This window comes from Rhipicephalus sanguineus, chromosome 8 (genome assembly GCF_013339695.2).
Source record: "Rhipicephalus sanguineus isolate Rsan-2018 chromosome 8, BIME_Rsan_1.4, whole genome shotgun sequence".
NCBI classification, from domain to species: Eukaryota; Metazoa; Arthropoda; class Arachnida; order Ixodida; family Ixodidae; genus Rhipicephalus; species Rhipicephalus sanguineus.
This window is the reverse complement of record NC_051183.1, coordinates 79,325,104-79,335,800: the sequence shown is the minus strand read 5'-3', so window position 1 is coordinate 79,335,800 and position 10,697 is coordinate 79,325,104. Positions and strand designations below refer to the sequence as shown.

The window sequence follows — 10,697 nt, the reverse complement described above, 5'->3', positions numbered from 1 at the left end:
CATTTGCTACTTAGCCATTGCTTGAAGGCCAAGTGAGAAGAAAACATATTGGACTTTTATATGTATGTGACTGCTTATTCAAGAAAATGCTAGAATTCATTAAAAACAGAGCTGTTAGAATCATCTTGCAAAATTATAAGCACAGCACAAGCATAACGCAAATTCAAAACTTATCGATTTCATCTTTAAAAATTCGTCGCGCCCTTCTATCATTGTTTCACAAGTACGTACGTGTAGGAAACAAGGTGATTACCGGTTTAATCGCAAGTATCGTGATTCACGTCGCGAAGATTACATAATCATCTTACCTTTAAGCGCCTCTACAGTTTGACCAGCACGTCTTACTGATCAGCCATTCCACTTGCTACCCGCTTGTAGAATGACCTTCCTGTTGCCATGGTTACTGAAGACAATAACGAACAATATCTTCACCACGTTAACAACCATTTCTATAAGTAAGGAATTGCCTTCATTTGCTTCGTGTTATATATTTATGCATTCGACTTTCAGTACTTCATTATTGTGCCATTTTTATTACACTGAAGCTTTCATTGCGTGTGGTTACTGGCGTATACATCAGTTTTACTGTATGGCCCTTAACAGTGTTTTCCGCTTTTTATTATTTGTATAACAGTATGCCTTCTTAGAATACAGAATATTTAGAGGCTGTTTGTAATAATCATTATCTTGCATGCTTCTTTACACTTTACACTTTACACTTTACAAATTCTTTACACTTATTTTTCACTATATAATTATTAAGAATGTTTTTTCTACTGTTGTATAACTCTGAGTCGCCTATGAATCGCGTAACACTCTTTTGTACTCCCCTTACGCGATGTCTTTTTAGACCCTGTAAGTTGCTTTGAATAATTAGGTAAATAAATATTATTGATTGATTAATAATATACGCTATATATTCACAATATCGCCTATGTACTGTCTGGCTACGATAGTGTACTTAAGCGACATAGCTACCCTTGACTACTTTAAGCTTCACCTGCGTCTCCGTTTCAATTCTTAACAACGGCAACCCTGGCCGGGATCACCTTGCCTGAGCAACTAAATTAGCCGAACCGTTGTGAACTGTCACACGCACAGCATATGTGTGCGCCTTATAAGTGCACGAAGGTATGAACGCCTGTTCGCGGGCTGTGACAGATCTTTCTAAGAACACAATGCACTGTAGCATACACATATGAAACTTATTCTGTCTATTACCAAGAAGAAGGCCCAATTCCTGACTATCGTAAGGGCCCCATCAGTCAGTGCAGTCCATCGATCCTGTGTCCATGAATAAGGAACAAAGCTTGGATTGGCTAGCACCATCCCATCCTGAGATTATGCAGTATAATGCCATGGGTGTCCGCTTACGCATTCTCGCAAAGTAAGAGTTCCAAACAACAGCCAGCCCTCACCTTCTATCGCGTTGAGTTTCATCGTAAATAAGAAAGGGAACAAACCAGTTTTTTTGACAGGACGAAATATAGGCGCCGCAACACCAGCCCAGTCAGGCGCTCTGCTGACGCTCATCGGAAATAACTTTATCATGGAAGGCACTAGCAAAGGCTTTTGTAGCGTTAGCTATACTTGCCTAGCCGGAGCCGATTTCGCGTGGGTCATCATGAGCCGTGCTGTACATGCGCAAGGATGAGTGCGGAGCCGGCATCTCACGCGCTCTCCGCCACCGCAGCGCGTGGCTCGCCGCTGCTGATGGCGGAGAGCGGGAGGAGTGGCGTCGTAGCCGGACAGACAGACTGGCGCCGGCGCGCGCGACTCGCCGCTGCGGCTCTGCGCATTCGAGAGAGGTGACGTCGTAGCCTTGGCGCGCGCAGCTATTCGCCTTCGCTGTGCAGTCACTGTCTGACAATGCGCTGGTGCCACTTGATAGCGCCTCTGACTGGCGTTTGCAGATGGGTAACGCCATGGAGAACGAGAGCGCAAATGCTCCTCAACGGCGCAGAACAGCCGAGAAGCTTATGTCATCGGATCCCGAAGTAGTTGCCTGGCAATTAGTGGTTCAGCGTACGAGGAATGAACAGAGGAAGGCTAAACGTGCTGCGGAGACACTGGAGGAAAGGGAGGAACGTCTAGCAAAGCGGCGTCGCCAGGATGCTGAGCGACGTGCCCGACCACCTCTGCAGCAGCAGCAACAAGACGCCGTCGATGACGTCAAAGCTGCCGATCGACTGCCTATACTGTGAAACTTAGCGAAAGCGCCAGTGCGACTGGGACCATCGAGACGGACTTCGTAAACAATCTGTTTGGATACGTGTGCGACGTGTGTGAAAGACTATGGCACATGAAAGACTTGACGCCGCTATGTAGTGCCATGCGTGAAACGTTGAATTTAGTGGCGGTGCCTGAGTGGGGTGAAACCGTGGCGCGGGTTCCGCTCTTTAGCGTTACCAATGGGTCTCGTTACCCGGCCATGCCGCCAGGTCTACCCGTTCTGAACGATGTGGCCGAATTTGTGTCATTGGAGCAGCAGTAAGCATGACAATCAAGCTAACCTTAGACAATCTGGAAAGCTCAGAATAATCAGCTGAACCTTTGCTAACGCTACGTATATCCTGCCATAGCGGAGCTAAGCCACTGCAAATGTTTCTTTAGTTTTTTCTTATGGCAGGTCTTCGCTTTGTATTGTAAGGTCTTTTCCGTTGTCTCTACTGTTCTGAACTTGCTGCGGTTTCGCGTTGCCCTTCGTGTCTTTTTGTCGACAAGAAACGTCACTGAAACATAACGCTCGAAGTAAGCATCTCAGGTGCGTGACGCCTTGAATAAGATATACTTAACAGATTCGACAATAAATATTTAAAGTTGCGCTAAGTGAACACAGATACTGCACAGTACCAAAAAAAGAATGGAGGACGCGCGACGTTAAGCGCAAGTGATGGTTGGCGCTCAAAGTCCTGTGTCGTGTATTGTTTTCCGTGCTGTGCAGTGGCTCTGTTCACTTAGCGCACCTTTAAAGATCAGTGAACAAACGTTAGCCCACGTTGTTGCGCGACTCGATAACACAAAGCGATGAAAATGTTTTATACAATATAAAGAAGAAGGAAATGTTAGATATTTGAATCTGAGTGCGCCAACACGAAGTCACAGCAAAGCCTACAAGATCAGTTCGCATTAACTAAGCTCTTCCCAAGTGGAACGTGAAGCATGTTCTGCAGTTATTTGTGTTATAGAATATGCCTGCTTATTAAGCCGATTTCTCTTTAAAGTTCGAAGCCGAATGTAGACTACTAACTTTAAAAATATAGACTAATGCGCTGTGTACATTTTGCAGGACGCATGAAAATTGTTGTCGCAACTGGAGTCCCAGACTAGGGACAGCCACCTAGTATATGTAAGGACCAGTTCTTTAATTGCGGGATGGTCCCAACATACATCCAGTCCCTCCTAAAGCCCAATAAATGCTTTCACCATCACCACCTGACCGATTTCAGTAAGACAAAAATGAATTATGTAGATTTAAAAACCGCATGTACGGCCAAACTGAGAATTATTTCATTCGCGCGTAATCGTGTGATATTGCTGATAAATCAAGTGCACTAACAGAAAATAGTGCCAAAACTCGTAATCTTCGGGCATTGAGTAAACCTAAGCGACGTATTAAGTACCGACGCTGATGGTTTGCTGGTTGGCAAGCACGCTACCACTTGCACATAGCTATAGCAGTGTTGAAGAAATATCGGGAGAAAACGGTTTGAACAAGAGAGAAGCGATTATTTGCGTAGCCGAGGAACAACTTCCTCGTTAACATTTATTTACACGATTCACAAACACAATTTGCACTGTTGAGGACATCTCTTCGACTTAGAAGGCACGTATAAGCTGCTGAGGCTTTCCACCAGAGGCTGATTCTGTACAGGCTCTCACTGGAAGGTTATTCGCACTGAAAATGAGAAAAACAGAAACATTAGCAGAAATGGTTAAGCTTTGTCATGAAGCATGTTATTGTTCTCTTGAAACTGCAAATGTATATCGCTAAATGCCCGTATTTCAGCCATATTATGGTTCCTAGGGAAAATTACACATGGACTTTGGGCTGCGGACTGGTCAAGCTGCCAATTGGCAGCTTTTTTCCTTTGTCCTCCGTCTTTACAGTGTACACGGTGGAAAAAAAGATATGGTTTGATTTCATTTCACTTACTTTAACTTAAGCACATTATTCTCTTGAAACCGCCAACGCATATTGCTAAACACATGCATGTCAGCCATATTACGTTTCTAGGCGAAACAACATATGAACTTACTAGAATCTTGAAGGCGTTTGATGCGGACGCTCATTTGTGATGCTTGACGACGACAACCTTGCCTACGCCTCCGCCGGTGCCGCCGTAGCCACCATAGCCTCCATAGCCTCCGTAGCCTCCGTAACCACCATAACCACCGTAGCCACCATAACCACCGTATCCGCCACCTAGACCTCCGTATCCACCTCCGAATCCTCCGAGACCCCCACCGACACCAACACCTCCGACACCGACGCCTCCTCCAACGCCTCCGAGACCGGAGTGGGCCACGACGGCCCCGCCGCCGTGAACCTGAGAGACGTGGTGCACTGTGCGGACCAAGAAGGCCGGTCCGGCCACGGACTTGCCGGCGCCCGCTCTGCCGCCGTTCAGCAGTACTACGCTGCTTCCGACACCGACGTTGCCACCACCTCCTCCGAGGCCTCCGACACCGAGGCCTCCGAAGCCGACGCCGCCTCCAAGGCCTCCGCCGTAGCCCCCACCGTAGCCTCCGTACCCGCCTCCACCGACGTATCCACCGCCAAGACCACCGCCCAGGCCACCGCCCAGGCCACCGCCCAGGCCACCGCCGCCGCCTCCGATGAAACCGCCAAAGGCGCTGGCAACCAGGCCACTTAGTAGGGCACTGCACAGCTGCAACGATTTCGACATAAATAAGTATAGTTCTCATCATCACGTTGATTCTGCGAATACAGCATTAGAATAGTTTGTAACGCTTCCTGGCCTTACCAAGCTGCCTGCCGAACTCTTTTTTTCCTCCACGCTTTCTGATAGACAACTGAACCGATGAAGTCAACTGTGCAGCCGCCTGTTATTTCCACTCGTATACATAATAAATGGGCCCCTAGGCAAAAAAATTGCTCGCCACAGTGCTGCCATTTTGATCAATGATGATCGTCACTGCTTGGCTGCTGTTGATGCAAGCGCATCTTACAAGTCAGTAGCTTACAAGCCACTATTGCCAAGTGAAGTTCCTCTGAAGAACAGCGTTTCTGTGATCGATGGCTTTCAGTAAATTAGTGACATTGAAACACGCTAAGACTCCTTTCAGTGGAAGATCTGCATTGTTTCCTTGCACATTCCATTTTATCGCGTTCACTGGCTTTCATTCTGCATTATATCCGTACTGCGTGCTCAAGGTTCGGATAAATGTTGGGAAAAGTCGTTGAGCAAAGGCTTACTTGGCAAAGGCGACCAGGCTGAATGAATTTCATGTGCTCTACAGAAACCGAAGCTAAGGTCCAGAGTGTCAAATTTATGACATGCCATGCAACGAGGCAAGTTTAACCTCCCTGTCACGTACAGGCACGTACGCTCGTAGGTTACACACGGCTCAGCATGACAGCGCTCCACGGAGCACCAGTCTATACTGCACGGCCGTGCACCGAAACGAATGTGCGCAGGCGCACAAGAACCCACGGGAGGTACTTTACGTCGTCTGCTACAGGGTTGGTGCAGCACTGGAGCACACCGCTTTTGCTTTGCGGTAGTACAGCGAGAGCCATGCGCTCCGTTGCGCTCCGCTGTGCTCCGCTGCGCTGCGCCTGCGCTGCTTCGTTTTGATACGCGGCCGCGCGGGATGAACTGGCAATCCGCGGAGTGCTGCCACGCTGAGCTGTGTTCCACCTAAAAGTGGACGAGCCTGTACATAGAAATGCGCCCTGCTCTTTGAACGCGAGTTTGCTCTGTCACAACGGGCTTAATGGTCGGAAGGTTTAGTGTTTAGTTATTCTTGAAAGACTAAGGCCGATTTTGTGGTAGAATGTGCGCTGCGAAGCGATTTGGCATAACTGCGTTTCCGGAATTCATTAGTTCGAAGTACTATCCGATAAAACGGTGTGCCTACTGACAGCAGTGCGTGCACAGAAGGTCGCCAGGAATACATTACGTTCATATAGTGGCAGCACTTTAAGTTCCTAACAAACAGGGTCCCTGCAGCGACACTTTTTTGCTATAATCGTGACTACTCTTGCGCTTCAACGCTCCAAGGCTTGGTCGAGTATTTCTCTGGGAGCATAGAGACCCATGAAGAAAGTGTAAACAACGACCGGCGCAACACTAAACTCCGTAGTGGCGTCAGGAGAAGCTACCGCAACTGACGAAGTCGAGAGGCTCTCGGAACCGAACGGGGCGCTCGGGCCTTATGAGAATGGGATACGGGCGGATAGATCCTTACCAGGAAGTTCATGGTGAAGTCTGGTCGATTGTTGAGGGCAGAAGCGAGCAACGATCTATGGAAGATGTGTGTTCTGCGTATTGGCGAGACGGTCTTTTATACCCAACCTAGACTCGCAACCCCCCGCTGTGTCCTTTCTACGTCACAAGGGGAGGGTCTGTAAGGTGGGCCTCTATTCTGTACAGATATACACTCTCACTTGAAGCGCACAGCTTCCGATGTCCTGCTCCTTTCTTTCTTTTAGGACAGAGAGGGAGAAGAGAGGAGGAACGTCCCTGCAGAGACCGTCCCGTTAGAACCCTTCCTCACGCGGCACGTGCGGAAGCATAAGCAAAAGGAACGCGACGAGCTCACAGTCCCTCCCTCGCTTATCTGGATTGCGATTCGAGTTATACGACGACGACGTGAGGAAAGAAAGTATAACGGTAACACCGCAGAAAACGAAGAGCCGACGCCGCGCAACACTGTTCGACGAGCTTGCCCGCTGCGCGGTCTGTCCTGAATCGGAAGAGCGGTCAGCGTCTTTTTTTTTATTTCGTGCGCTTCCGGCCGCCGCTCACTTGCTCTGGAAGACACCGCCCGCTGCGCTTCTTGTTATTGCTCTCTGGTAGATTCGCGTTCACCATTCTTACTCCGACCCTACGTGCTCTGCACCAACCCCCCGAAAAATTTATGTAGACAACCGAGCCACCCAGACCCGCTCGCGGGGTGCTAGTTGTTGGTTATACCGGCGTATCTCCACATCCTCAGCGGCATAAGGAATTTTCCTTCCCGTGTTAGTCAAACAAAATAACGCGCAAAATGGATGACGGGTGAATCGTGTGGTGGGCCGGAAACTGAAAGCGCGGTTCTTTGGCTTCGTTGTGGTGTGGATGGCGTGATCAAATAGAAACGTTCTTTATTTTTTTTTTCGCCACCGTACTTACTCGTTCAGAAGTCGTATCTTTCAGTTGTGTTTCCGAAAATTCGAAGGTGTGTGCGGATGAATGGCTAAAAATGGTTTCAGAGGCAGAATGCAACTTCTGAAGTGCTAACTTTCCGACCGACAGCAACAAGTAGTGATAGATTGTATATTTCCTCTACAGTGTCAGTGGTCTCAGAAGTACCACAAGGCTCAGTTATTGGACCGCATTCTTTTTTTCACTCTATGTTAATGACTTTCCCTCTGTGTTATCGCACTCGGAGGTTTTAATGTATGCGGACGACACGGCACTGATACTTGGTGGAGACAGCCTAAATCAGATCGAAGCCGAAATCAACGAAGAGCTACAGAGAGTTCACTTATAGTTTAAAATAAACACATGGTCTTTAACTTCAGGAAGATACAGCCCGATTTTGGCAGCTTTAATTTACATTTAGAGTCTGCATTGTTGCAGCGGGTAACCACATTTAAATATTTAGGCCTCATGTGTCATTCAGATATGAATTGGAAATCTCTCATAGAGAAGACATGCTCGAAGGTCGCGTAGGGCTGCCGCACGTTACTAAAAGTCCTAGAGTGTTTAGGCGCAGCCACCTATATTTCCCACGTGTGCATAGTCATCTGAGCTACTGCATAGCGTCGGGGGCAGCCCATAATAAACATGCTTGAAACCTCTCAGCCACTTACAAAAGAGGGCAATAAGAATTATTACACTTTCAAATAGGACAGGTACCAGTAAACCGCTGTTCCAACAAATGCGCGTACTTCCGCTGGACTCTGTTCACGTAATAAGCATTGCAGATATAGTACACAGAATAGTAAAACATGACCACACACTAGCGCTAAGCTCTTTTAAGTTACCGGCGCTCAGCACAATATCTGCGACAAACAATTGCTTTAATTTACCGGTTGCTAAAAATGTCTACGGTCGGCGGCCAATAGAATTTCATGGCGCTCTTATTTGGGATGCTATACCGGCCGATGTAAAAGCAGCAGACAACTTTTCTGCGGCGATGAAACGTTTTATGTTAGCGGTTAGTGGCGTGGTTTGATAAATATTCTGTATGCTTTTTGTTGTCTGTAAGAGTTTATTGTGTAATGTAGTATATGCATTTATACGTGTTCCGTTTGTCACTGTTGGTACCGTTTGCTGAGATATGTGGTATGTCTAACCATTGGTCCCGACAGTAGCCAGCCAGGCTATGGCACCAAAAATGTTTTTTCGAAGTTTTTGTATTATATGTTGCAGTTGAAAATGAAAAAAAAAAAACGAAAATACATACTTTGGCGGGCGGTGTTAAAACGTACTTTATATATGTTCCCACGTGCGCTTGTAAGTGGGCGTTTATATACACACATGCAAAACTTAAAAAAAAAATGGGGGCTGGCAACGAATTGCCTGAGCACCATTCAATTCCTCGAAATGTTATAATTATGGTGCGATGGCATAGGAAAGCAAGAAGAGATACAACGACCCAGGAATGACTAGGCTGTTTGTTTTCCCTTTCTTTGTTAGACATCAAAGAGAAGATAACGAAATGAGTTGTAGCAATTTTCCAGTTCGTTGAAGCGCTAGTCAGCAATTCAGGTGAATATAGTACAGGAGGGACGATTTGGTGTGTGCACTCAGCTTACGCAATCCTTTCTGTTGTCACCCTTGGCAACTTCACAGCTTGAGCTAGTTGGTTCTGATGTTCCAAGGAAAAGAGCTTGAGAATTTGCATATCGATTCTGTTGCACATGACTGCAGTTTGCGACTACTGCTCAGCGCAGTCTGCCACCTTCACCGACACTCGCCTTAAAAGCGTGGAAATGACTTTACCCTTGACACATCTACCTCAAGTGATGAACTCCTGCAGCCTGTATTTTATAAATTATGCCTGATGCTACTTCAGTTTAGTCGGCTTTACTTCAATTGGACATGTTCGGCATGTTGCAATGCGCATGCTGTACTGCTTGCCAGCACGGAATCTATAGGTTGCTGGTCCTGAGCTATACCTTTGAATACGTCTACTTTCTTTCATTCATGCCTGGTTGGCATAATCATGGCGAACGCGTGGCGTACATCTACCACTTAAGCAGGATTTACACAAACTGCCCCCGATATACAAAGTCCAGAGAGTTCTCCCTGTGAGGCCTTCCTTTTATTGAGAGACAAAATTACGTACGACATTCTTTATATTACGAATAAGAAAATCGTCAAAGCCGCTAAGTATATTTGATCAACATTAAAGGATTAATTATTGATACAGTGTCATGGATGAAGGAGCCCAGTCCTTGCTATATCGCCACGCATTTGCAAGTAATTTTTAATACTTTAGTGCTTCACAAAAGGTGTTTCGGGAAAAATTTGTGGAACTTTACGTCCATACCAAATGCGCAGTTATTGCAAAAAAAAATAATAATAAGGTACTATTCGTTAACCTAGCAGCAACTTCTTGTTGATAAACAGAGCCCTCTTGATAGAATGCTCAGTTTCGCAGCGAACTGAGCCCCGCATGTGATGCTACTTGGCATATGGATGTTTTTGCGGGACGTGCGACTGATTACTCTGTCTTATAGCAAAGCCACCAAAGTTTATGAAAGCAAGCAGGGCTCGAAGTGAGCTTATTTGGTGTAATTTCATTTTTGTATTGCACAACACTGTGAAGCTGTGAAATGCGGCTTTTTTCCCTTCACACCAAACCAAGTATATACGGTACTCTGAAAATTTATCACGTAATGTACTTTTATGTACACTCGCGCTCAATATGGCTTGCAACACGGGAGCGCGTGGCCTCATGAGTTCAAAGATTGCGCATGGCTTCAACTTTTTATTATTTCCCCAAATAAATATTTTTTTATTATTTAGGATTACCTCGGAAGTGAGAGAACAGCGTTTAGCTACGAAAATAATGGCTATTGGGAGCCACACGCAGTCTTTGAACTCGTGAGGCCACGCGCTCCAATGTTGCAAGCCATATTGAGCGCGAGTGTACCTGCCACGTCATTGAGTAAACTCAAACTCAAACCGAGGGAAGTGTTCGAGACCGTGCGGCTATTATTTTTCCATTTCTCACTTTGAACTAAACTTATTTGACAATTATCGCTCAACTTGCGATGTGTCGTTTGTTCTTTCCACTAGCCCTGTGTATTACGACAGGCGTGCGCGCACGGCGAGGCAGGGGGGTGGGGAGGGGGCAAGTTACCTTTGTCGGACCTGTGCCATCATTGTTTATTGTGGATTCTTATGGCCATGCAGGCTTTTTGCGATAATGGCTGCCGTGCAGTCCTGACGTTGCATTCCAAGAACTGCTTCCTTCCCAACTTTACTCTCCTGAAATCCGGAAACCATAGGTGA

At 46.6% G+C, this 10,697-nt stretch overlaps 1 protein-coding gene across 1 annotated transcript; it reads right to left on the bottom strand.

The window, feature by feature from the left end:
- Nucleotides 1-3,728: 3,728 nt before the first annotated feature.
- On the bottom strand, nucleotides 3,729-6,484 carry LOC119402151 (uncharacterized). The gene is made up of 3 exons (XM_037669272.2): nucleotides 6,436-6,484; nucleotides 4,260-4,892; nucleotides 3,729-3,898 (listed from the first exon to the last, which is right to left on the bottom strand). The coding sequence occupies exons 1-2, from the start codon at nucleotides 6,445-6,447 to the stop codon at nucleotides 4,290-4,292; spliced, it is 615 nt and encodes a 204-aa protein (XP_037525200.1). The 5' UTR covers nucleotides 6,448-6,484; the 3' UTR covers nucleotides 3,729-3,898; nucleotides 4,260-4,289.
- Between the last annotated feature and the right edge of the window lie 4,213 nt (nucleotides 6,485-10,697).